The sequence below is a fragment of the Phyllostomus discolor genome, chromosome 6 (assembly GCF_004126475.2).
Source record: "Phyllostomus discolor isolate MPI-MPIP mPhyDis1 chromosome 6, mPhyDis1.pri.v3, whole genome shotgun sequence".
NCBI lineage: Eukaryota > Metazoa > Chordata > Mammalia > Chiroptera > Phyllostomidae > Phyllostomus > Phyllostomus discolor.
In genome coordinates, this window is record NC_040908.2 from 43,783,861 (window position 1) to 43,810,695 (window position 26,835).

At 47.8% G+C, this 26,835-nt stretch overlaps 1 protein-coding gene across 2 annotated transcripts in view; it reads right to left on the minus strand.

The window, feature by feature from the left end:
• Positions 1-4,416: 4,416 nt before the first annotated feature.
• SPRED2 (sprouty related EVH1 domain containing 2) overlaps positions 4,417-26,835 on the minus strand; it is a 109,245-nt gene continuing 86,826 nt past the window's right edge. For both annotated transcript variants that reach the window (XM_028515267.2, XM_036028053.1), the window contains exons 3-6: positions 24,853-25,021; positions 22,674-22,738; positions 9,778-9,927; positions 4,417-7,638 (exon numbers count right to left, since the gene is read on the minus strand). In XM_028515267.2, the coding sequence (XP_028371068.1) occupies positions 6,973-7,638; positions 9,778-9,927; positions 22,674-22,738; positions 24,853-25,021 (1,050 nt within the window). In that variant the 3' untranslated portion in view covers positions 4,417-6,972. The remainder of the gene's footprint in view (positions 7,639-9,777; positions 9,928-22,673; positions 22,739-24,852; positions 25,022-26,835) is intronic.

Here is a 26,835-nt window from a genome sequence, read left to right on the forward strand (position 1 = left end):
TAAATAAATTTTAGGACTGTTTTGTTTCATTTCTGTGAAAAAGACCATTGGGATTTTGATGAAGATTGAACTAAATCTGTAGGGTGCTTTGGGTAGTATGGACCATTAAACAGTGTTCCTCCAACCCAATAGCACAAAATATTTTTCCCTTTATTTGTGTCTTTAGTTTCTTTTATCAATGCCTTTTGTTTTTACTGTTACAGGTCTTTCGCCTTTGGTTAAATTTATTCCTAGGTACTTTATTCTTTTTGGTATAATTGTAAGTGGGATTTTCTTAATTTCTCCTTCTGTTCTTCATTAATGTATAGAAACATAAAAGATTTTTGTATATTGTTTATTTTTGTATCCTGCAACATAATGACATTTTTATTAGTTCCAAAATTTTTTGGAGTCTTCAGAAATCTCTCTCTCTAAACACACACACACACACACACACACACCCCTACTATCTGTAAATAGTGAGATTTTTATTTTTCCTTTCCAATTTCTACATCTTTTATTTCTTTTTCTTGCCTAATTGCTCTGGTTAGAGTTTCCAAAATTATGTTGATTAATAGTGGTGAGACTGTGCATCTTTGTTTTGTTCCCAATCTTAAAGGCAAAGGGAAAAGCTTTCATCTTCTCACTGTTTAGTGGGTTTGTCATATATGATTTTTATTGTGTTATGTTTCCTCTATTCCCACTGTTTTTTTTAAAGTCATAGATGTTGAATTTTGTCAAATGCTTTCTATGCATCTACTGAGATGATCATAGGATTATTACCCTTCACTTTGTTAATGTGGTGAAGCACACTGATTTGCTTGTGTTGAGGAGTGCTTTGAATCCCTGGAATAAATCCCCCTTGATCATGATGTATCATCCTTTTAATATATTGCTGAATTTGGCTTGCTAATATTTTTAATTGAGGATTTCTGCATCTATGTTTATCAGGAATATTGGCCTGTATATAGTTTTCTTATGCAAGCTTGTCTGTTTTGCTATCAGTTTAATTTTGGACATAGTAAGTTTGGACGCGCTCCCTCCTTTTCCATTTTTTGGAAGCGTTTGAGAAGGGTTAGTAATGTTTAATAGAATTTACCAGTGAAGCCATATGGTCCTGGACTTTATTTGTTAGGAGGCTTTTCTGATTACTGATTCAAGCTTTTATGTCTGTTTCCTTTCTTCTTGATTCATTCTTGATAGGTTGCATGTTTCTAGGAATTTATCCAGTTCTTGTAGGTTATCCAATTTGTTGGCATATGGTTGCTCATGGTAGTCTCTTATGATCCTTTGTATTTCTATGGTATTCATTGTAACATCTCCTCTTTCATGTCTGATTTTGAGTCCTCTCTTTTCTTCTTGGTGAGTATAGCTAAAGGTTTTGTGTACTTATCTTTTAAAATTTTACTGATTTTTTTAGAGAGGGAAAGGGAGAGAAAAAGAGGGAGAGAAACACAATGTGTGGTTGCCTCTCACATGCTCCGCACTGGGCACCAGGCCTGCAACCCAGGCATGTGCCCTGACTGGGAATGAATGAACTGGCGACCCTTTGGTTCGCAGGCCGGCACTCAACCACTGAGCCACACCAGCCAGAGCTGTTTATCCTTTTATTAAAAACAGCTATTAGGTTTATTGTTCTTTTGAAACTGTTGTTTCAGTCTGTATCTCATTTATTTCTGCTCTTTATTTTCTTCCTTATACTAATTTGGGCTTAGTTTATTTTTAGTTCCTTGAGGTGTGAAGTTAGGTCATTCACTAAAGATCTTTCTTGTTTTTTAATGTTGGCATTCATCTCGAACATCCCTCCTAGAACTGCTTTTGCTGCATTCCATAAGTTTGAGTCTATTTCCATTTTCATTTGTTTCAAGGTATTTATTTCTCTTTTGATTTTTTTGACTCTTTGGTTGTTCAGTAGCATGTTGTTTAATCTTTACATATTTGTGAATTTTCGTTTCCTTGTGATTGAGTTCTAGTTTCATGTCATTGTGGTTGCAAAAGATGCTTCATATGATTTCAGTCTTCTTCAATTTATTAAGACTTGTTTTTGGGGTCCTGGCTGGCAGAGCTCAGTGGATTAAGCACAGGCTGCAAACCAAAGGGTCACCGGTTTGATTCCCAGTCAGGGCACATGCCTGGGTTGCAGGCAAGGTCCCTAGTGGGGGCCATGTGAGAGGCAACCAAACATGATGTTTCTCTTCCTCTTTCTCCTTCCCTTCCCCTCTTTCTAAAAATAAATAAAAAAATAAATAAAAAGACCTTTTGGCCGAACATATGATCTATCCTGAAGAATGTCCTATGTGTGCTTGAGAAAAATGTGTACTCTAATTGCTTTCGAATGAACTGTTCACTATATCTGTTAAGCCCATCTGATCTAATATATCATTTAAAAACACTTTCCTTACTGATTTTCTTGCCAAATGATCTACCCACTGATGAAAGTGGGGTATTCAAGTCCCCTACTGTTTCTATGCTGATGTTTGTTTCTCCCTTTAGGTTTGTTAATATTTGCTTTATATATATTCAGGTGCCTGTGTGTTAGGTGTGTGGTTCTTTACAAACGTTATATTCCCCTTTATCACTATGTAATGCCCTTCTTGTCTCTTCTGCTCCTGAGGATTCCAGCAGCCTAGTACACTTCTGTAATGCTCACTTAACATACCTGGGAGGATTAGCAAGGAATTAAAACCTAATTTAGAAATGCAAAGAGGTGAAAGAAAAGAAATCTCAACATACAAGTTATAGGCCTAAATATGTAGAAAATATCTACAATGGCATCAGCCTCCTGTGCTTCCAAAGAGGTTGTCCTTTCCAGAAGAGGAGGACCTGAGCAAGGAATTAGTATTCTGGAAGCACCTCCTGTGTGCGACACCCTAACTACAGCACATCATTTAATCTCTGTGTCGTGCTAAGGGCAGGTATCATTCCACTTGTTACACCAGAGGAAACTGAGGCTCAAAAGGGTGGTCACTTGCCCATGGGCTAATGGCCAGCAATGACTGAGAATGTCCAGGGACTTGCATCGAATTAACATAGTTTCTCTGCACCTGCTTCCTCACTGCAACATGGACATACACCCTCTACTCTGCAGAGGGTTAAAGGAGATAACACACGTGTGTGCCCAGCTCCTGGCAGAGCATAAAGGCCACAAAACCCGGGGAGCAATTCCTGAGGCAACCAGAGGGGACTGAGAGAACAGGGTAGATAGGGCAAAGCTCTCGACTGGTGTCCATTTTCAAGCCTGAGAACAGGAAAGGAGGCAAGTATCAGAGCAAGGCCTGCTAAGGGGCTATGTTATCAGTCACTGAGGGGAGGCCTGGTCCAGTCCTTGCCTCGTGGTTGCACGGTCACCTTGGTTACTTACACTCCCGAGCTTCAGTTTCTCAACTGTAAACAGGGACAGCAGGAGGGGTCTATCTTGCAGGGCATGAGGATCAAGTAAGATTTTAGGGCTCCTTTCCCACTGCAGCTCTGGAGGTGCCTTCCAGATTCTCCTCTATTTTTTTTTAAAACCTGAACAGTTTAGCCAGGATTTTCACAAGTAAATTCACACATATTGCTTTGGTAGATATTCACTAATTTTTTTTAATTCACCAATCCTACTCCAGAGCAACTTCATTATTCCTTTACCATCAAACTTCTTGAAAAAATGTTTTACATTGGATGTTGCCTCTTCATGCCACTATAATCTGGTTAGTGACTAACAGCTTTCATTACGTTCTCCAGTAATCTCTTAGCTACCTCCCACTCACATTGCTGCTCTCTTACTGCTTTTCACCTTTGCCAGGAAGTCATTCCTTTCTGGAGGAGTTGAAACTAAGACTGAGGGGCCCCTCTACACATCTCTTTTAAAGGGCTCTACTTAGTTCTCTAAAGAAGGAGCCAAAACTTTCCTCTGTGACCCTTAAAAGGACTCCACATTTTATCTCCTGAGGATGGTCCCTGGAACTTTTGAGCATCCAAAGAGCTGCTGGAAAGGAAAGCGGGCCAAAGGTCAGTGAAATAGAACCACTCTAACGAGACCAAGGGTCTTGCAGTTTTAACAATTGTTTCCAGTAAAAACTGTCTTCCAAACTCCACACACACGTGCACATGCACACACGGTTCGGCAGGAATTGGTGGAAAACAACTCGGAGGAAGCACAGCTGTTCCCTCTGAGGAGCACGCACGGGGGAAGCCAGGCCTAGGAAGAGGGGGTGTTCCCCGGGTGGTGACATACAGCATTCCTTTCACTTGAGGCATCTGAGCCCGAGGAGCTGCAGTGTCCCCTTGGGAATATGACATAACCCGAGAGGGGAAGAGCCTCACAAAAACAGACCTGTGTCTGCACACCCTTCTTCAAAAGAAACCCCTTCCCATCCTGTGTGCGGGAACTCCCGCGTCTGCAGAGGCTCAGGTGCCCTCCCGTCTCCCGCCAGAAAAACAGCCGAAAGCCAGCAGTCTCGTAGGATGTGTTTGTATTTACACAGTACGTTGGAAAGCAATGGCTACATTGGTCATACATATTAGAAACCATAAAAAAAGTTAAGAACTTAAAATGTACATCATACACTTGTATATATATTTTTTACACAGAGGTAAAAAGGGTTATTATAAAAAAAATCAATACAACAGGGTTTTTAGTATACAGGTAAAGAATGAATTATGCTTCAGGCACTTAAATTTGTTAATGTGAGCAAATAGCTTGGGGGTCGGGGGGGCGCTTCCAAACAAGACAATCTTTTGGTTAATGTGTTGTTACCACAGATACAAAAATAAAATCTGAATAATTTTTCTCAAATGATTGACGTCAGTATGGCAAAGCCGACTGGGAAAATGCTACACACTGTTCAGCTGCAGTGTGGCGACTTGAGAGAGACGTATTTACATCCGTGTCCCCAGGGCTGTCCTTTGTGCCCTTAACCGCTGCCTTCACAAACCAGAAAGCATGCGTGGAGTAAGATCCACTGGCACGATTCTCCAAACGGGTGGAACAGGACAAGGGGTGAAGGAAGATAGAAACAGGAACTGAACAGAGACGACCAACGAGAAGCGTCTGGGCTGCGTGTATTCTCACTGAAATAAATAGGGGCACTTGAACTGAGGTCTGACAAAAAATACATTAGTGTTGTGCTTTGTAGAGAAGAGACCTTGAGAAAGACCGTGAGAAAAAACCTCAGGGGGGCTGGGGCGGGGTGGGGGGTGGTCTCTCAGTAACAGTTGGAGGCTGGTGGAGGCTTTCTAGATGTTCTCCAGGCGGGGAGTGGTTCTTCCTTCACCAGATTGACAGCCCTCTGCTCCTTTTCCAGACTGAGAGGCCCACACCAGTCACTCCAACAAACGAAAACAACTACCGACGAACTTGGAAGCACAGTGAGTATTTACACTGATGATCTGACTAAAGAAACACAACAGGCTCTCAGATGAGCTGAAAACATCCCATGAAGGTAAGCGTGGCCAACACTTTCCCAGTACGACCGGTAGACTGGAAAAAAGGGCCCTTTCCTTGAAGGCTGATGTTGTGTGTGCGACAGGGAAGGGGTGGGGGCAGCAGGGGAGAGGGACCGGGCCGTGCCCTCAGCCGGCCGTCACCACAGGAAGACCGTGGCGGAAGAACAGCCAGTGTGGACAAGCCTGCCCTATGCTCTCCATGACGTTTTGATTGTACTATGCTAGGTACAGGTAAACCACTCTTCACTTCTCTTCCTTCTGCCTTACGATTTGGCTATTCTTTGCAATAGATTAGAAAAAATACTCTTTTTCCAGCTAATTCGAAGCCTCGTATGTGGCAAGGCGACAGGCAGACCCAGCCTGCTGACTCAATCATTTGTGCGCACCAAGTGGCAAGTCTGGGTTCGGAGCTGCAGGAGAAAGACACTTAGGCATCGGAAGGTTTTTTACATATGGCCTTGTTTTTTCCCAAGTATAAATGAAGAATTTGGTGACTTGAAATTGAGTCCAAAAGGAAAGCAGAAACACAAACCCACGAATGAAATACAATCCACCACTCCTCAAATTTATGACATTTAAAATGCTCCCCTCCCCAAACAGAAAATACCTGCTGGGGCCGGGGTAAGGGGTAGCTCCCATGGTTTCACCGCGACCCGTAGTGTTTCTCAGCACTGGTTTGTGTTTGAAAGAGTATTTTGGTTTCCAAAACAATGAGCAAAATTTCTTAATTAGCATTTTTCTTCCAATATTGCTAAATTTTTAGAAGTGGTGGCAACACAATTTTAAAAAGTCTACCTTAGGGATAACTGGGGAGGCTCAGAGAAATCTGAAATCCCCTTTCTAGCCCTGGCCCGAGGATGTGATGCATTTTAAGGAATTTTCCTGATTCTCACAAGTTAATCCGAAGTTAAGGCTCAACTCTCAGTCATTTTATGGGTGAATGTTTTGCATCGTGAAGAACTGACAGATTTGGGGTCGGGGGCAGAAAATGATGGGCTCAAGATAGAAACTGCAGTTTACATGGGGAATTTGGCTTTAGAAAAGTTAAAGCAATCCGGTTTTGTGGTAGAAGTTTGTTAACTAGCTCACCTTCTAGACAGGAGAACTAACGGCAGGTTGCAATGCTCGTGGTTGGGTTTCACCAGTCTGACGTCACACTCCCTCAGGAACCCGGCGATGCTACAGCAACAGGCGCTCGGCCAAGAGAATGATAGTCTCTGATGCTCTTGGAAAACCCAACTACAGAACCCACCAAAAAAAATCAGCAGTTCCAACTGCAGTCACCTTTGAACTGGAAGAGGTGGGGAGAAAAGGCAGGAAATCAACACAGATGTACGACAGCTTGATTACAGATTGTTAATACACGGGAGTCTACTGGAGGTTCCTTTCTTTAGAACACTGTGTGCGGGGATGGATGAGTTGGTGGCCAGGGGGGTGCAGAGTCCACCAGGCGGGTTCCCTGGGCTGGAATGGCACCTCCAGGTCCCAGGGAGCAAGGAGAGGATGAGGGCGTGTAGGAGACAAGTTCCCTTGTAGCTGTGGGTGGAGGGGAGAAGGGACACGCAGTCACACGGCCGCTTTGTGCTTCCCTCCGCAGCACCTGCACATCACTCCACAGTGGTAGCAGGCCCGAAGGGGCAGGTAACAGCACATACAGGGGGCCAAGAAAGACAAGGCAATAAGAGCCATCCACCGGAGGCAAAACTTCTCGTCGCTAGTGTCGCACGAGCACGGGTCTGTATAGTCGCCCTCGGGGTCCGACATACAGTGATAGAGCATGCTGTCCGCACACCACATACAGCTCACCCGGCGGATGCAAGTTCTCACGGAGTCGGGCGCGTCCTGGCAGTGGCCCCTCCGGTTCTCCTCGTGGTTGAACATGTCCCTACAGTACTCGCACCGGGAGCGCTCGCCGTCCTCCTTCCGCCGCCGGGACTTGTTCCGTGATGGCTGGGTCTTGATCACGCTGCCCCCACGCCCTTTGGGGTCCTCGCCGAGGCCAAAGTCTGAGGAGTCCACATAGGGGTAGTTGTAGTCGTGCTTGGGGACATCGCCCTTGGCGAAGCGCACGTAGGAGTCCGCGTCGTCCAAGGGGTCCAGGTGCTTGCCCCGCACGGGCGCGTGCCGGTAGTCCTCGTAGCCCGTGATCCAGAACTTCTCCCGGGGGTTGATGCGCACGATCTCCTCGTCGTCGTCCGGGAAGCTCACCTGGCGGTAGGGCCTGGGCATCGGCTGCCCCAGGAGAAAAGAGACAGTATTTTATAGCAGTGGCAACCCCCCCTCCCCCGCCCCAAATCCCGCCAAATCTAGTATGCACCTTTCACCTTGACAAAGGCATCTGTTAAAGAAACGGGCCCGTCCTGTATTTACTGAACACCTTGTGGGGACAAAGGTGTGTTGAAAACTGAGTCTCAATCCTTTCCTGGGTCAGGAAATCAAATGAATGGGTCAAGACCAGCTTTGCCCCGTTTTTGTTGGAGGACTACCACGTACTTGGGGAAGGTGTGCACACTGCAAGAACAGAGTCTGAATTAATTTTCAGAAGCTGGAGCACTCAGGTCAAGCAGAGGGGAGAAGCCTGCCTAGGACACCCCCCCACCCCCTTTCCCTCACTGCCCACCCCTCAGGTGCCGGTGACTGCTACCCTGAGTTCTAACAGTTTACACTAGTTCTGCCTGGTTTTGTACAGTATGTTGTTCCCTTTTGTAAGAGCAGCCCCCCCCCACCCCCACCCAGTGAAATAGGCAAATCCTGGCACACACTGCATGTTACACGGGTAAGCCCTTTGGTCACCACATACAGTGCGTTTCTCACTGTGGGTCGTGCTCAAAAAAGAGGGACCAGAACTGTAGGCTGACAAGAACCCAGTAATCGGGTTGGGAAGATGAGATGCCCGGGTAAGGAAGAGTGAGCATGCAGGCTCCAGAGGCCGGCCGCCTGGGTGTGCATCCTGCCAGGACCTCACAGGTCGTGAGTGGACGAGCTGGACTCTGGGCCCAGGCAGCTGGGCCCCACAGCCACACCCTCCAGCCTTCAAACCCCAACTGCATCTCCCTTAAGGCGGAGACTCGGCTCTGTAGGTGGTCCTCCTCCAGTTCACAATGGGGTCCGTCCAGCGTGGCAGGTGCTGAGAGAACTGTTTCCGACTGGACACAGGTGAGCCTGCCTGGCATAGGATGTCTCAGCGGTGGCAGGGAATGAGATTTCACACTGTAGGGGTCCCTTGGGCGTGAAGGCTTTTGCAGGGGGAAAGAACATGGCTCTGAGAAAAGCCACTGGAGCCAAATCTGGGCTGTGCAATTTATTAGCAAGTTGCTAAGCCTCAGACTCAGTTTCCCCGACTACCAAACTGTGTAGGGCTGTTGCGAGAATGAAGAGAAAGCATCAGTGCAGCGTCAGCACTGAGCCTGTCACACAGGACGTGCTTGATACGTGCTGCCATTGTCATCATTGTAACTGGTAGCGTCTTTACAGGGCAATTAGATTTACCCATCGTGCCCGCCCACCAGACTGTGAGCAGGGCCCAAGTTGCACACGCGTTGCTGTGATTCCTGTTAGATCCCCTGGCATCAGAGTTTCCTGGACTTTGGAAAATCACATAGGATTTCAGAACAAATCTTGGGAGCAGATGCAGGCTTTGCAAATTTTTCATTTTCAAAGTACATCAAAAAGTCACTTCCTATCTATTGCTACCACAATGTGATTGTAATAAAAAGATTTTAATGCCGAACTATCGGAAGGCGTAAAATAAAATTACTTTTAAAAAGAGTGAGGTAAACACAGCTTTAGGTTAACTGTGCTCATTGTTTCTCAAAGCAGGCGAGTGGTCACATCGCCCTCCAGGGGCACCGGCCCACGCCCCACAGTTTGGGAACCTGCTCTGCAAAACGGCTGCTTGGTAAATATTGGTTGAATTACTGAATTCCAGACTTCAGCTACATGTCCCCGAGCAGGCCTGGGCCTGCAGCCGAGCTGCCAGGGCGTCCTCCCGGCGGGACCGGGGCTCTGTGCCCTCACACCCAGTCGGGGGCCTTCGGAGAGAGGAACGCAGGCAGCGACTCAGACCTGCGCCTGAGTGTTGTTCCACCAGGGACTCTATCTTTCTCAGCCTTAGTTTCCTCAGCTGTAAACTGGGGATGCTGAGGACCTGCCTTGCAGGGCAACCTGTGAGAATTAAATGAGATCAAGTCCAAGGTGTCCTGCACACAGAAAACTCTACGTTAAGGGCAAGCTGCCACTGTCGCCTTCGATCTGGGCGGGCTGGTGCAAAGCAGCACGGAAGAGGCCTGGGCTCGGGGAGACGGAGGGGCCCAGCCGGGAATCGGGAGTCACCTGCCTCGATGACCTCAAAGGACCGAGGCTGCCACTCACCTGTTCGAGGGGATAGTGGTCCGTGGGGTACGGGTCGTGGAGGTGGCCCAGGGTATAAATCCTCCGGTGCTCACAGGATGTGGGGGAGGAGATTGTCCGAGTAGGTTGTTCCCTCTTCTGAGAGGAATTAGAAGAACTGTCTGTAGCTGTCTGTTTAAAGGGAAGAAACCAAGAGTTAATTTGGAAAAACAAAAACCAAACCCACACACCAAATCCTAACATGCTGTCTACCCCCACAAGTGGCGCCTTGCTGGACTTCCCGAAAGCCTGAGTTTATCCTGGCTGTGGGAGGTGGGAGGACCCCTGAAGGGCAAGGCTGTCTCAACGTGATGTGGCTGGCTCAACGGGCAGAAAAACCCAGCCGCAGACCCTGGGAAGTTGGGTTGTTTTCTCAAATGTGGGAACAGTGACCAGACTTTGGGGGAGGTTTGCTGCATCAGGCCTCCTGCTGCCGTACCCCAGCAGTTTGATCAGGAGTGGTCGACCCACTTGCAGCTCTGGTTCCGAGGTACTCTGGCAAGCGGGGGAGATGCAGATAGGTACAGATCAAACTTGAATGTTTGTATGTGGGGCTCATCCCAGCCAGAGACTCAGGAGATAAGGCTACCCCAGGGTATCAAGGATACTGGCTTTCCAGAGAGAAATTTTGTAGGACGAAATCTTTGGGTTGGAGGAAAGCTTTGGGGTTCACTTTAAACTGGAAGCAAGATGGATGACGGCACAGAGGGATGAAGAACCCTCTCAGTGGAGGTGAGTGCAGAGCTGTTTTCCCAGTGGAAGCAACAAGAGCAGACCGGAGCCCACCTGACGGTGCCTCTGGAAGGGGATCAGATACTGGGATGGACTGTGGCCAGAGCACAGGGGCCCCGCTGCCCCCCAATACACTCACCACTGAGGTGCTTGATGCTCCCACCTAAGGCCCAATGGAGGGGGCTGTGGGGCCCCGGTGAGGGCACTCTCCACAACCATTCCCCATAAGCCACACACACGTAAAAGACTGTTAAATGCAGCTGGCAACCACCTTCAAAACCAGAGTCCCCCAGACTCCCCACCCAACCTTCACCTCCACAGAGTCAGGGACCCTTCCCCAACACCAAAGAAATGAAAAGGTTTTCTAGGTGCCCTATTTCAGACCAGTATCTAGGGACTCCCTCCTTGCTTATATCCCCCTTGTCTCATTTACTTACTTATCTTTTAATTTTGTCTTTTGCTAGTGCCGTAAAGCCTTTTAGGGGCAAAGCAAAACAAATAGATTTAGGAAAGTTATTTTCACTTCCCCCTTCCCATTTGTAAAGTAGTAAGTGCTCAGAAAAGTGGGACTGCAGGTAGTTAGGAGAAAGAAGACTCATTTCCATTCTGCAACACATCTACCGCTAATGTTTCGAAGTGGACGGACACGTTCAGCACCCCTTCGGGGACCTAACCTTCCTGGATTTTTGATTGGTGTGGTCCTAGCGACGCGGGGCTGATGCCTGTTCCCAATCCCTCAGGCCACAGTGGCTAACCCACATGCAGACACGTGGTGCTCTGGGGCAATACAGGAAGCTTTTTGACAGAGAGGTCAGAAAAAAAACCCTATCAATTATGTCAAGATTTAGCGGTCCCATAGCCTGGAATGGTGGGGAGGGGACACGGAAAGCACCCTCTGATCTTCCGCATCCAGCCAAGCCTGAGTCCTGATCCACTCTGCGGCAACTTCAGCTGGATGTGCTGGGTTCACCCTGTGGGTGCACTTTTCCTCACCCCCGGTCCCCGCTCTAAGACAGCGGCTCCCCCGGTGTCATGCCTTTGACCCTCACTCCTCTCCGCCACAGGTGGAGTGGACCTGGGCATGCGGCCTGCTACCTCCCTCCTCTGCCTCTCGGGAGCCACCCAGCTGGCAAAGAGAACATGCTGGCAGCCATTCCTGGGACTGCGGGGTCCCCCGTGGGGAGGCTGCAGAGACCTGGCACCCCGTGCCTGGTGGGGCAGGTCCTGAGATGCCTACTTCCCCCAGATGGTAAGCCAGGACCACAGAGGGTCTGGTAGCTCCCCTACCCCCCAAATTGGTTCCGAACTCAGGTAAGAATTACTATTCAATCCCAGTGACTGAAAGAGGCCAAGCTGATACACAAGAAGGTTGACTTTCTTCCAAACTCTGCCTGTCCTCCAACTCTCACCCACTTTAACATGTGAGGTTGCTGTCGATCAGAACTCTTGACGGACTCCTGTCGTGTGAGTGTGACCCCTGGCCACCTGTGGGCGTGGTCACAGGTAAGACGTCATCCCCATGTCACACAGGAAAACGGGAGACTCGGAGCGAGGAAGGACCCTGCTGACTGTGGTGGGCAGCCCCTGACCCCCAAACCCACTGGGGTCTCAGCACCCCATGTGGCAGTTTCTCCAGCTCAGGCGGGCCCATTCCAGTGCCTACTCTGAGGTGTGTGTTCATCTCAACAAAAGTACAACTTCTCCAAGAAGGTGCGCCCTCCTTGATACAAGCCTAGGAGATAAGGGGGTGTGGCATGTTGCAACACAAAGGTTTCCAGAGATCTCAACAAATACTTCCTGAATGAGCAGATAAGGCCCTTCGGTATGATTCAAATCTCAAGGGTTACATTCTTAACCAACACCCACACGACAGTTATCTCTGAGGTTAGAAGCCACCCTTGTATTGAACACGGTAACGTGCACCAGCATTTAGTTTCCAGAAACCAGCCAACATAGCACGGTCACCTCTGTGTTAGTCAGCTGTTTCCCTGACCCACCCCACGTCCAGGTTAACACTGTCCCGTGTACACGTTAATGACGTGTAGAAAGTCATTCTGAGAAGTGAGGCACACCCAGTTTCCCCGGTGTACGTGAGCTGATCAGAAATGCCCCCGTCTGACCTCCTTGGCCCCCAACAGCATATTCCCATTAAACAGAGTCAAGTGCAAAGCTTCCCAAACATGGGCCCGATAAAAGCCGTTCAGTATCTCCTAACCTAGTGACAGATTTGTGCAAAGGGGCAGGAATGCCCACAGTTCACTGCCTCCCGCAGGCCAGGCTACAGGTGCGGCCTGGCCCAGCCCGCAGCCTTCCCCAGCCCGCAGCCTTCCCCGCCGAACTGCTCTGCAGTGGTCTGGACTCCGGAAAGGGGAGCCTGCTCGAGAGGCCCCCCGGGAAGGCAAGGCTTACTTCACATCTGTGCTGTTCCACAGATCTTGCAAAGTGGTGAGTGTGACCTACAAACAAGGGATGTACTACCAGGGCATCTCCAGGCACAGGGAGGGGAAATACCTCCTACCCACACGCATCTCTGACCTCACTGCTTGCGGTTCCCACGCACGGCCGGAGGGAAGCAGCCACGAGGCTGAGCGCACACACATTCACCAGCCGGCTCCTTGCACATCGCTCTGCTGTCTGTGTGCACAAGCTCACGAGACCTCCCAATCAGACACCTTCACCTTGGAAAGCCTCCAGCTGCGTTTTAAACTCACTTTGGTCTCCAGGGGGTGTCTCTGAGCAGTTGTGGGTTTGAACTAAAGAAGAACAAAAGCAGAGGTCCTTTGGGGACCTCGGCTTCCTCAAAGGGGAGGCTTCAGCAACAGGCTTCCCCTGAATTGGACAGAGCAGTCCTAGCGAGCCTTCAATGCTGCCTGCTGGGGACAGCAAGGCTGTGGGCGTTAATATTTTACTTAGAAACTGCGTCCAGATTCACAGGCGAGTTTCTCCGCCTGACCTCTCCTCGCCCCGTCTCGCAGCAGGGCCACCCCAGCCCTGCGGGCTGAGCTGAGCGGCTTTCAGTCTTTGTGCTTTGGAACAGGAGCTGCAACACGGAGCTGTGTTTCTTAGCCACCTAAGTTTGGTCCCTTTTTAAGAGGCAGACCTTTGACTACATTTTCAATCTTCCTATGATTACTATAAAAACTCACATTTTTTTGAGTAACTAACACGCTCCGTGAGACCTGGTTCTAAAGCCCTCCCACGGGGCAGTAAGCCGGGACAAGAGCTGGGTAAGAAAGAGCAGAGAAAGAACAGCAGGGCGAGAAAGAAAGGGAAGCGGGGGGAGCCAGAATCGAGGACACTGAGGTGAGAGGGTGGGCACTGCCAACCTTGAAAATACGAAACAGAGCCACGACCAGCCCGACTACACCCACTCTGGCTGCACAAATACCCACCCCTCCCCTGGAGGGCTTCTGGGCTCAGGCTGGGGGCTCTGTGGGTTCAGACACAGACGGTGACACGGGCAGGGTGAGGCCGGGTAGCCTCCCTGAGAAGGAGCATTCTGGATGGGTGGGCAACCCAGACCAAGGCCCGGGGGAGGGAAAGAGAGGCTCAAATTTATCAGTGAACATTAGATAAACTTCTTTAAAATCAGTAAGCTTCCAACGTCTGGACTCTGCAGACATAAGCTATACTTACTTTGAGGATGCGGGTATTTCCTAGAATTCTTCAAAATTTAACGAATGAGAGGAAAACCATGGAGCTTCTAAAGTTGATAGATTTTCCTTTTGAATAACTGACTGTAATGTTATGATATCTTGACAGTAAGTCAAAATCTGAAGCATGGAAGACACTGGGTGGAGGCCGCCCGCTCCCGAGGTCAGTGCTGCCCGGCGGGGTGGGAAACGGTCGGCGCGGAGAAAGGAGACCACAGGATCAATGCCTAACGTAGGGCTGTGGCTGGCCCCCTCCTCCCATGCGGGCGTATTTTATAAAATACGATTTCTTCCTCTCAGACACTCGGCTCTTCTGCCCCGAGCTGCGGAGGGCCCTCGAGTTTACCTGGAAGTGGTTAAAGAAGCACACACCTCTGCCCACCTGGCCCAGGCCCAGGAATGAGCCTTCTTCTCTTGGAAGGCAAAACTCTTTGACCAAGGGAAGCTCAGGGGGGGAAGGAAAGAACCAAGAGGCCAGACGAGCCGAGGTGGTGATCTGCTGAAATGAAGTTCCCTGTCCCGGGGCAGGGTCCTGGCTGCAGACCGCCGGCGTTTTGGGGCATTCAGGGTGGGTCAGACTACACACTTCAAAATAAGTGTTTTTAGAACTATGTGCATCCCTTCAACTGCCCTGGGTTTTCCTGCTACATCTCTTTTCCGAAAGGGGCTGGGGGTAGAGAAGAAGGCAGCAGCAGCTGGTGGACAGTGGCTGTGGGAGAGAAGGTGTGCACAAGGCTGGTTTTCCAAGGACACTTGGAACTATTAAGGGGAACCTGGTTTACAGCCTCCTGGGTAGGACGTTCGCACTGAGCATATCGATGAGACTGCAGAAAGGATGGCAACCATCAATGTGCTCCTCCCCACCTCCCCAGCCATGCCTCCCCAGAACACATGAGCTGACAGGAGGGGGCACAGAGCACATGGAGCCAAGCCCACTCAGTAGCCGTTTCGGGAGGCCAGTGGGCCTAGAAAATAAAGTCAAGAAATTGCTGCAGGAGCCCAACCGCATCATCTGGGAACCACACATTCATGTGAATCAGCCACAGCTCTACACAGGGAGATGGGGGGTCTCGATGCCAGACCAGGCCATTGTCTCAGGCAAGTTGTTTAATGTTTTCCGGCCTCGGTTTCCTCCTGTGTAAACTGAAGGGGCTGCACCGGATGATCTGAGCCCCAGCAGTTTTATGCATAATTCTTTTCCCCTCCTCCTAAGAATACAGGCCAGAGAGGTTTGAGTAAGACTGTTGTTTCGCTGATTCAAGAGCCACAGGATATATGTCAACTATACCTCAATAAAAACAAATAATAATTAAAAAGAAAATAAATCATATTTCCCCCAAGAGTTAAGAGGACTCACTCAGATGATTAAGTAGAATTTCTGCCATCTGCAGATGCTATTTTGAATTTTTAAAGATGGCTTACCAGTAGTTATGACCACAATTTGTATTATTTTTGCTCCAATCCACCACTAAAATAGATCTCAACATCTGATGCATTCTTCCTGTACCAAGGGCTCCTTGTTTTATTTTTTTTTTAGATATGTACATGCACAGCATATATAAATATAAATAAATGCCATTCCTCTCTACCCTGGGGCGAGACTAGACTCACCATATAAAACGCTGGGCTGCTTCTGTCTTTCAGGAGACAGGGAGCCGGATGGCTGAGAGCCTCAGAAGGCTCCTAGCTGAGGGCGTTTGGATGAGCTGGTGTTTCTAACTCATTAGCAAAGCACACCTTCTCTGCAGTGTCTACTAGGCTGCCAGGCCTGTGGCCAATCCTTTTCCTCTGGAAAACAGGAAGTTGTTACCCACTGTGTCAACAGTCTTTGGGAACAGGTAGCACTGGCTCACCTGTCCTATGGGCCCACATTGGTTCCAGGTGTCCTGTTTTAAAGAGGCAGGCAGAGCAGAAAATCGGCCAGGCACATGCTCTTTTATGGTCCCAGCGAGCAGGCAGTTTGGGTGGAGAGGCGGTTGCCAGGGCAGATAACTTCATCCTAGATGCTAGGGCATTACCCTCTCTGGGACCCAGAGGATAGATAAAGTGGGCATTCTTTCGTTGGGGAAAAAACAACAAAAAGGAAATGCCCACGTGCTTAAAAAATTTGATGCTTCTAAATTCTGAATTTACGTGAAAGAAGTTTTGAGGGGAAAGGAAAGGACTCTGATCAGCCATCGCTGAGGTTCACTGGGAGGGCCGAGGGCTGGGAGCAGGAAGGCCAGGTTTCAGGTGACCCCGCCTCTGTACTCGGTATGAATTAGTAAAATGGAAATAACAGTGTCTTGCTAGCCACTTGCTATCTCAAAAGGATGAGATATGTGTGAATGAAGAAAGATGCAAGTGGGAGAGTTAGCAAAATACCTTTGGGCCTCTGGAAACTGAGAGCATTTCAGAGCTCTTGTTTGAGCCCTAGCCATTTAATTCTTTTAATTTAGCCACTGTAAGGTATTACACATTGAATAAAAACAGATCCTCCTCTAACTATGCAACGTGAGCTGGATAACTGCCATTCAGAAGATAAAGCAGCTCCCATCCACCCTCCGAGGCAGCCGTTCTGGGGCGCTGCTCCCCAGGGTCCACCACGAGGCACAGGGCTCCCCTCCCAAAACATTTTTGTCTTTCTTCATAGACCACCACAGACCAATTTCGCTAGTGACATTTTACAGAATTTACATTTCCAATCTATTTTCTATTCACCCCCCCACCCCCCACCACACTCTATCCCAGTTCCTCCATTCCAGAGGGAGGGAGGGACACAGAAACATTTTTGATCAGCTGATGTTCCAAAAGGAGACTGGGGCCTTCCAGGAGGGCCCGGGACCCTCCCGTCTCTGCTGCACAGAAGGCTGAGGTTTTGAGCCAATGCCCTGGCTGAAAGGCCACCGTTTCAGGTGGCTCTTTTGCAATGAATAGGGAAATATCTGGTATGTTTGATAGGTAAGATTAATTAAAACCTATTGAATAAATACTTTCTTTTCTTAAAGTTCTCTGGAAGGCAGCAAGCAGATCAGGGGTGTGCGTTCCAGGCTGAGCAGAAGGTGGAAAGGAGCACAAGTCACTTCTCCTCCCTGAGCCCGGGTGACTTCATCTGCAGAAATGAAGTGCCACCATGGACCTCGGGTGGCCGTGAGGCCCAGAGCCAGTAATGTATGTGAAAGTGCAGGCGCAGTGCCAGGGACGCTCCACACCACAGCTCCTTCCCCCCCCTCCCCGGGGCCTGCACCCAGAGACCAAAGGAAACACGTCCGCCCTGAGCAGGTTTTGTGTTCAGTGATCACGGCCGGCTAATGGCAGAACCAAGTGCAGAGCCGGGGCCTGGCCCCCACCTCCAAACTTCACACACTCGAGTCACACACCGCTTCAGCTTTTAAAAATACTCTTAGAAAATCAGTACGTGAAACCCATTTTAGTGCAAAACTGGTAGATGTGCCTTCAGTTTTAATGTCTGTTGGGGGCGAGATGAAGTGGAAAAACTCTTTAAGAAAAGGAACGTTTTATGGCATTCTGCACTCTTCTACATCTACAAATAAAACCTGGATAATTACAAAATTCAATGAATTTGTTTTTTCCTACTTAATCAAGAGTGAAAACAAGTACAACTTGCACATACTCAAAAGCCCATCTAGGATAAAACGAGCTGCTTCTCAGCACTTTGGTTTCAACCACTCCATGTAACCACGCTTCAGAAAACACCTGGGGTGGGTGGGCAGGGGCTGGGGTGTCATTAGGGACAATTGCTCTGAATAGCCAGAAAGTAATAAAATGCAGCTTGTAATAAACAGGATGTCAAAGGTTGGAGCACAGGGCATGAGGAAGGACCAAGCTTTCCAGTCTGGGCAAAACAGGGCTAGAAGCTGATGATGCATAACAGACACGACAATCTTCCTATGTGAAGGAGAGAGGACTGCCTACCCAAAGAAATAAAATACAATGAAACACCAAAATATAATCCAATTAACAGCCTTTTTCAACAGGGCTCTAGGAGAGAATTCAGACCCAAACAAAACGATTGAATAAATCCTCTTAATTCTGCCACGGACAGTGCCCAGCCAGTACCATTCTAGGTGCACAGGACAAGCCAACTAATTATATAAGGATGGATGCTAGGTGCTAGGATCCATCCTTATATGGACTCTTAAAGGTGCTAGGGCTAAATTAGATATAACTGATTGAGAAGGGCTGCCCAAATCCAGAAACAACACTCAGGTGGAAACCTAGCAGATGGGAAAAAGAAGTCAAAACTTTTATGTGTAGGGTGGGCGGGCCTTGCTACAGTCAAGCTTCGAGTTGCACCCTGGGGACCACTGGACTGTGAAACGCGATGAGTAGGCACCGGGTCCACCACATGAATGGGCACATGGGCACCAGGCACATATTTATTCTCTTATGTCTCCTCTTTCCAACTTGGGTCCACAAGAACCCTAAAATAGAACTCTTATATTTGGTGGTGGTTAAAAGAAAAAAAAAAACAGCTGAGCTGAGAGACCCTGAATATAATTATTCAATGGAGAAAGAGAAAAACAGTCGTGGTGAACTGGAGAGGCTGGGAGACCGGGTCCAATCCTCCTCCTCTATGAACTACTGTGAGGTCGTAGGCAAGTGACCCATCTGACTCACGGATCACAACTCAAAATCCCTTCCAATTCCAAGACCTATACTTCTAAAGAGTTGGCTGGTTTAAGCCACCCTTGCCACCCAGCAAGGCAAATAAATGTCCAACTAACTCTTACCCTAACGTGCCATTATGTCCACAGTGGACGTGCTACTTCCTGACACGAGGCAAAGGATACAGAGGGAAGGAGAGCCCTGAGCCACGGAAGTCACCCCCTGCCTCGTCCCTGTAATCTCGAAACCCCAGCCGGGGGAATCCGGACTCGCTGCTGTAACTAAGGTGCCTGCCTCAATCCTTCCATCTCCCTTGACCTCTGAGAAAACCCCTCTTATTTTTTTTTAAATCCATACCTGTACATATATCACTCAATATCTCAAACAGCAGTCTGGCCCCTCTCCATCGGAGCTTCTCCTTCCTCAGAGGAGTAAGTGCACTTTGAATTCTTGTGGCTCCTCTTACATTTGTCTCCATTTTTTTCAACCCCACCTAGTTTATACTATTTGCTGATTTGCAGATTTAGATATTATTTAAGAACTGCTTATCATGGAAGACGAAAACTGAGCTATTTTATACACTTTCAAGCATCTTTCTATGAAGCAAATTATTTCCCTAATCCCCCAGCTTTAGAGCCAGAATCCAGCCACTCAGCGCAAAGACAGCTGAAGCACCAACAGCACTTGACCGGATTCGGGGCCCGCCTGTTCTGGAGCGTGTGTGCACTGCAGACGCGCTCTCCCAAGATCGCACCTCGAATGATCCTTGTCTGTGAAGTTGGTTCCCATACCATCTCATCAACGTTACAATGAAATGACATCGACTGAAATGGCATTGCTCAACAACCTGCTGTATCAGGGGTTCAGGTCACCCTTTTATCAGGTATTGATAGAGCAAACTTTATAGGCTTGCAGAGATTGAAATGATAAATAACCTGCTTCTACTTGGATGAAGATCCATTCACTCAGCAAGTAAGACAGGAAAGCCAAAAAAAAGGGCAGACTCTCAAGTGGCCAGAGAGGTCAGCAACAGAGTGCTATGGGATTTTAACAAGAGAGAACAATCACAATTGGTCGAGGGAGAAACAGGAGGACACACGCCAGTCTAGTGGCAGTGAAATGGAATGGGGAGCCATGGGAACTGGCCACAGGTGCATGGGCAGGGCGGGTGTGTACACTAAGCAGGGCACTAGTTTAACTCTGAGGCATTGCAACATGGCTGTTCCGTCCTGAGAAGGCAGGCAGACAAGGCATCTGGGGGGGACACCTGTTGGGGCTGGGAAGTGTGAGCAGCAGCAGCCTATGCCTGGTGGGCACCCAGGCCAGAAAACTACTCCATGGGGAGCCGGGTGCCCCTTCCTCCACTGCATTCCCTAACGTAGGATGTGCGTCAGTGTCCCGTCCACAACATCCTGCTTCCTTCCTAAGCCCAAGGAATCCCCTGAAACAGGGAAACCCAAGCTCCACCAGCAGAAACGGAAGATACACTCCTAGTTCCTCAGCGGCACCTCCACAGTTCTTCCCACACGCATGCTGTTCTCCTAGAACGTTCTCCTAACCCCAGTTCACCTTACACTCTTTCAGTGACGAATGAGCTCCCAGTCCTAAACGCCTGCCTTAGCAGTAAAAGTTTCCGAAGGCAGCAAACCGTGGGCAGCTGTGGACTATACAGGAGCTGACGCGGCTGCTCATTTCCTTGGCTCCAGCTTTTGGACATCTCATTTAGGCAAAGTCTAACAACAGGGAGCTCATGAACCAATGGGAAACGCGGTGTGTCGGCCCCTGATGACCCGCCCATCACTCCATGGGGATGCCTTCCTAACAGGCCATGGTGATGCCTGGGGCTGTCTTGAGGAGGGAGGTCCTATTGCTAATAGTCCCTTATTTGTAAACAAATGGATTGAAGGCAACGGGTCATATACATTGGGGATACACAGAACGCAATTAAGTGAAGCTCCTTTTCCAGTGAGTTCCAAGTGTCTGGAAGCAGCAGGCCTGTTTCTGCACTTCCTTCCAGGCATTTGGCATGACTCTGGAGCAGATGCTGATCCCCTGTGGATTAAAGGGCAAAACCAGGAGGGATGCTGGCTTCTATCACCCCTCTGCCTCTTGCCCGCTCCCAATTCTATAAATCACTTCTGGCAGGTAGCTGGGAAGCAGCTGTGAATGACAGTTTTGCTCTGGAGCACAGGAAGCCACCTTTTAACCCGCCTGCTGTTGTTTGTCTCTCGAAATGTGACAAAGGAACAGATGTAAGCAGCACGCCAACTGTTGAGAGGATCTGCTCGGAGCACCATGGGAAGCCTGTTCGGAGCCACATCGCCACCAGCCGCTCCATGGAAGGACAACTGGGTTTATTTCCTGGAACCCCCCGCCCACCCTGGTCACAGCAGGTTGTTGGGACCCGCAACGCGCAGGCAACTCACACACTTGTCCCTGCGGATGCCAGTAGGGCAGCCACTTCCCGAACCCCATACAAACACACAGATCCAGCCCAGCCTCACCTCCCAGTAGTCTTCTCTGACCCCCACCCCTCCTCGTTAGGGACTCTGGTTCAGAGTCCTCTACAGTCTGTGCCAGTCTCTAAGCCTTCCGTGGCCAATCCCATCTCTGTCCACACTACCCTGTTATCTAGCACGAGGGCTGGCGCTGTGGCTTACACACCTCTGTGTTCCCCAAGCACTATTTCAAATCACTAGCTGCATGATGAGTCTCCTGGATGGCAAGTTTAGGGGTTGCAACCAACATCTTAAAATATGAAATAAAAGCTAGCTTATAAGTGATACTCTTGGAACAACTGAGGAACGACTGGGGAACTACTGATGATATCAGATTCCTATTAATTTTCAGGTGCAGTAATGGTGTTGTACATGCACAGGAGAATACTTTACTTTTAGGAGGTGGGTGCTGTACCAATGAGAGGTGACTTACTTTCAACCCATCAGCACAAACACACATGTGTGCGTGCCCACGTCTGTAAGCACACCCCTGTGCACAGACAGAGCGAGCAGGCGAAGTGCTGCAACTGCTGACACAGTGTTCACTGTGCTACTCTTCACATTTTTCTACGTGCTTGGAAAGTTTCATAGTTAAAAGTAGAAAAAATGAAAAAGAATAGAAAAAACCACAATGCAGAGCACGGAGTACAATCTGGGTTTAGGTGTCTCTGGACGTGTGTGTGCCCTAGGTTCCAACACAAATGTAGTTCATACTGTAGGCTGGAAATGCTGCCCTCACTGCAGCATGCACGCAGCAGGTGTGCAATGGACTATTTGTTAATTAACTTCTAGAAGCCCAGGACTTAAATGAAGAAGCAAGCTGAGAAACTGTGTCTCCGGTTATATCCCATTAACTCAAGCTATGTCAAAATACCCAGCCCTTTCCTGCCTTAGCACAGTTGGGCCCAGCCTCACTCAGCCTTCAGGCCTTTCTCATCGCGTGTTTAATTACTCATCAGCCAGGCTACTCTGGCTTTCCCCCGCGGTGCTGCGGAGGCGGGTGTGTTGAAGACTCTCAGTAGGGTGACCAGTTGTCCTGATTTGCCTGGGATTGAGGTGTTTTGCAGAACTAGGGTCTTTCAGCATTAAAACTAGGACAGTCCAGGCAAACCAGACAGTTGTTCACCGCAGATCTGAGAGGAGACCGCCAGAGAACCTGGGACAGGTCTGGAAGAGTTGACACTGTCATGTCACGTGGTGACGTTACCACTGCAACAGGAAAAACAAAGGCTAACCCAGCACTGAAGAGCTTGTGACAGAGAGAGGCCTCTCTGATGGCACCCCAACAGCACAGTAAATGCCAAGCTGCGGTGTCTCTCATGCCCTTACACAGAACCTCTCCTAATCATTCCCCACTAATCCAGAAAGCAAAGGACAGAGAACTTACCGTGAAAACGTCATCATCCCCAAGCTCAGCTTCGTTATGGATGGTGGAAGATGATGTGGTTGAGCCTGAAACAACAAAAAATGTAGGAAGTGCTTTCAAAGAGGATAAGTCAAATCCAACCCTTTAAAGGGCGTATGTGAATAAAACCACATTCCATTCCTTTTGTATTTGGATCACTAGCAGAAATATGCTACCTGGGAATTAATGCTTTTAGTTTAGTCTTCTTTCATTGACTCTTGCCAGGATGCTCCCTAAATGAACTCTGCAGACTGTTGTTCCCAGTGAACCCCTCAAATTCTGCACCAGCCACTAGACAACAAGTACACACAGAGGAAGTGCGAGGAGAGCTGCCCACTGTTCGGGGTGCATGGTCAAGGCCAGCCCCCGCCAGCGACCCCCTGGGTCCCAACTGTGTACAGTGGGCAAAACACCGAGTGGAGAACCCCCAGGTTAGACCCGCCATCACCTCACTGTGTAAACTGGACTTAGCTTTCTGGTCTTTTCATGGACCGAAGGGGGCGTCTGGTGCATGGTGACCTGTTCTGAAATCCACACACTGCACGCTAAAGCCCAGACTGTGGGAGCCACCCTCTCAGCGGACACCAGGGCAATGTTTTCCCCTGCAACCCTAGGGCATAAGCGAGTCTGCTCTTTCTGCAGGCCAAAAAACCCGGTTTGCCCCATCGTGGAATGAGTGGGTCATTTAGGGTTCAGTGTATTTACTTTCTCGTCTCTTTCTTCATTCTGGTACGTAGACCAGGACAACTTCCCCCCAGCCCCCGTTAATAGTACCTATTGGTTCAACGAAGGACAGTTAGTTAATGGCCAAAAGGAAAAGCATTTAGATTTGCATAAGTGACAGATACACCAAAAGAAGAACTTATTTTCTATCTTCTCCTTTTCTTGGTTAGGTCTTAAAAAATGGCTCAGAAAGGGAAGAGGAATATTTAAATTTCCAATGAGGAGTCACAGGAGCAAGAGTAAGTTTCCTAATACCCTCTGTGTGGTTCCTATTGATCTTTCAGGATTTTTCTCTACTACGTGAATTATTCTAGTCAATCACTGCTTAAGGCCAGTTTGATGGAATACAGCTAGGTAGAGTATATATAGGAAAAAAACTGCAAGTAGTCAATTTTGTTTGTAGACTCAGTAATTAAGTATACTGACACTCTGCAAACTGCTATCAGTAATACAGGAGCTATTTTCTCTCTAAACATTTAAAAGCTATGTTTAACACTCTACACATTAGTTACTTACGTAAGACCAATGACGTGAACAGTCATTTTCACAGGTTATCATGTGGTTGTAGTTTACAGATTCATGTTCTGTCTACAACTGTCTTACTATTGATGTCAAGCAGTTTTTCACTGAAGATTTGCTTTTCTCTCTTCCCACAAATCCATAATGAATAAAATAACTTTAAATACGTTTATTTTTTAAACAGATGGAACATACACTCTTTTATGACTAAATTTGTATAATGTTTTATAATCAATTAATTCCGAGTTTGGCTCTTCGCCAGACACCTCTTTCTTCACAGGGCTGAGGTGCCATCACCCGATTCGATAGCTGGACGTGTTCAAGCGGAGAACTTCCATGTTTGCGCCTCTGGAGTCTAGAAAAACCCATGAGGTCTGATGGCCTAAGAGCCTCCCAGGCCGAGATCAAATGCAACGCAGTGTCTACTGACCACTCACCACAGACTAGGGCCTAAACCAAACCAGGGCTCCGGGAGTCACAGGGCCCCTTCCCGGTCAGTGGCAGCTGTGCCCTGGACTCTGATTGCAAGAGGGCAGTGGGCCTGGAGCCGTTTGGGCCCACTGGAATCTGGTCTCCACGTCTGAGCCAAGACAGATTAGACCAAAGCTGTTTCAGTAGTCAGGGAAAAGTGGACTCCATCAACAACTCCTTCACGGGACAAGTCCAGAACTTGTCTTTTCAGAGTAAAGTCTGAAAATCAATTTGGACCAATCCTTACTCTGAAACCCACCTCCTCTTCCCCTGTATTCTCCACTTTTTAATTGTTCTCCTGGCTGTTCCTCAAGTTTTGGCATCTATTGACTGGGCCCCCCCAACATACCTGCACATAAACTACAATTACATGATGGTGGACAATTGAAATTAACAAGAACTCAGAAAATTAATAGTCCCACCAAGAATGCAGTGACAAATTCAGTACCTTCTATGAGGTCTTCAATTGCTTTCCGCACTCCCCTGTCAAAGGCTCGAGCGTCAGCAGGACTTTGAAAAGTAAGCCCGAACTTCCTATTGTCGACCTTCCAGTGATGGAAGGTTGGGTTGGCTTTGGTGTAGACCAAGTCCTTTCTCACATAGCATTCCAGCACCACCTGAAGGGTTGAAACACACAGGCTGGTTACTTGTGAAACAGTCACGATGGAGTCTGGTTACAAAGATCTAACTAGGAACCATCCGTCATTGGTGGCAACTATGAAAACCCTTCACCCCTGCCATCACCTATGTGAGTCTCTCCATCTTGAAAGGCCTTTGCTGGCTTCTGAGGAGCATCTCCTCTTTGCTGACCCATCACCCCACCCCAACCCCTTGCCTCTGGTGATCCCCACTGTACTGGGATACTCTTTAACCACGCTCTTCATCTCACTCATTCTTCTTCCACATCCCTGCCTGGGGGGCACTAAGCTGAAGCCCAGGCCTCGGGGCTTTGCTGTTCCAGGGTTACTGCTTCTGCAGCAGGGCCTCTGCATGAGTGGCTCTCAACCTCCCCTCCTCTGACCTAACAGGTGTTTCCCAGTGACCTCAAATTCAACATGCTGAAAAATTAACTTAATCTGTTCTGAAATTTCTGCCACTAATGTCCTCTCCCAACTTCCTAACTAGCAATGTCAACCCCTTTCTTTATGGTTCAAAATCTCCGTAACTATCTTTGCCTCTTTTGCTTTCTCTACCCCTATATTTTTAACAGTCTGTTTCATTTTCTCTTCGATATCTTTTATATCAATCCATTTCAGTTGCCACTACCCTGATCTGGATCTCTATTACCCCTTTATCTGGACTGCCTTTAACTGAGCTAAAACTCTGAGCAGATTGTATCTCAGACCTTGAGGTCTTTTATCTTTATAATGGAAATAACACTAACATTTATCAATGAGAACACACACCTGAACACTCTCTGAAAACACTGAATGATGAGAAATTTAACAGGCTCACATTCATTTTCCAGTATATTTGTAGCATCAAGTTCTACTTTTATTTACTCCCATTCTTGGCATCTTCACAATTTAGTACTAGATTTCACATTATTCTCTAACATTGCTTGTGCCTTAGTCTTATTCCCCTAACTAGACTACAAAAGATCAAGAAGTATTATAAAACACCTATCTCTATGTCTACCACAGTGTTATTGTTGATAAAGATACCAGAGTATAATATTACAGCATACGAGAAGCATTGCAATCACGTGAATGTAAATTCCATTCTTTATTCACACACATAAAATCTCTAAAATATCAACAATATTTATTCCTACGTACACCAAAACAATTTTGCTAAGTGTTAGTGGTTTTGATCTTGTTCTGGCAAAGCTCTTCATTTAACAAAATGAAATCTTACTAAGTGAAGGGGAAGAGTAAAGGCCTGTCTGAATTAGTATAAATTCAAACCAGCAAATATTTTTAAATGACTACAGGTTTCAAGGATACATCTGGCAAACAGAAATGCTGTGCTGCCTACTGCATGTCCCCTAACTCACACACATGAGAACCACCGGCAGACTGGTGTATCAAGTAGCAGTCCCAAGCAGTTCACTTCATCACACCGTATTGAAAGAAGACAATAGTCCCTTCACACAGTTCTATATTTGATTAAATTACTTATTATGGCCATTTCCCCCTAAGAATAGTGCAATGGCTAAATGTCAGCCCAGCCCCATTCCAAACTGGGGAAATCCAAATAACCCAGGCTTTAACTAACAAATGTTATCTATTTTAGAATTTAATAGTCTCAATTCAAAGCCTCAAAATAAACTCTTTGTAAAAACAAAGACTTCATTTCTCCATATTTTTAGGGTGAAAAAAATTAGTCTTTGTTTGACGTTTTCCAAGTTCAAGATTATTACAACTACTTTTTTTTTTTACAGAAGTTTAATAAATTCACAGAAAAGTAAGTGTGGCCACCTAAGTTAAGT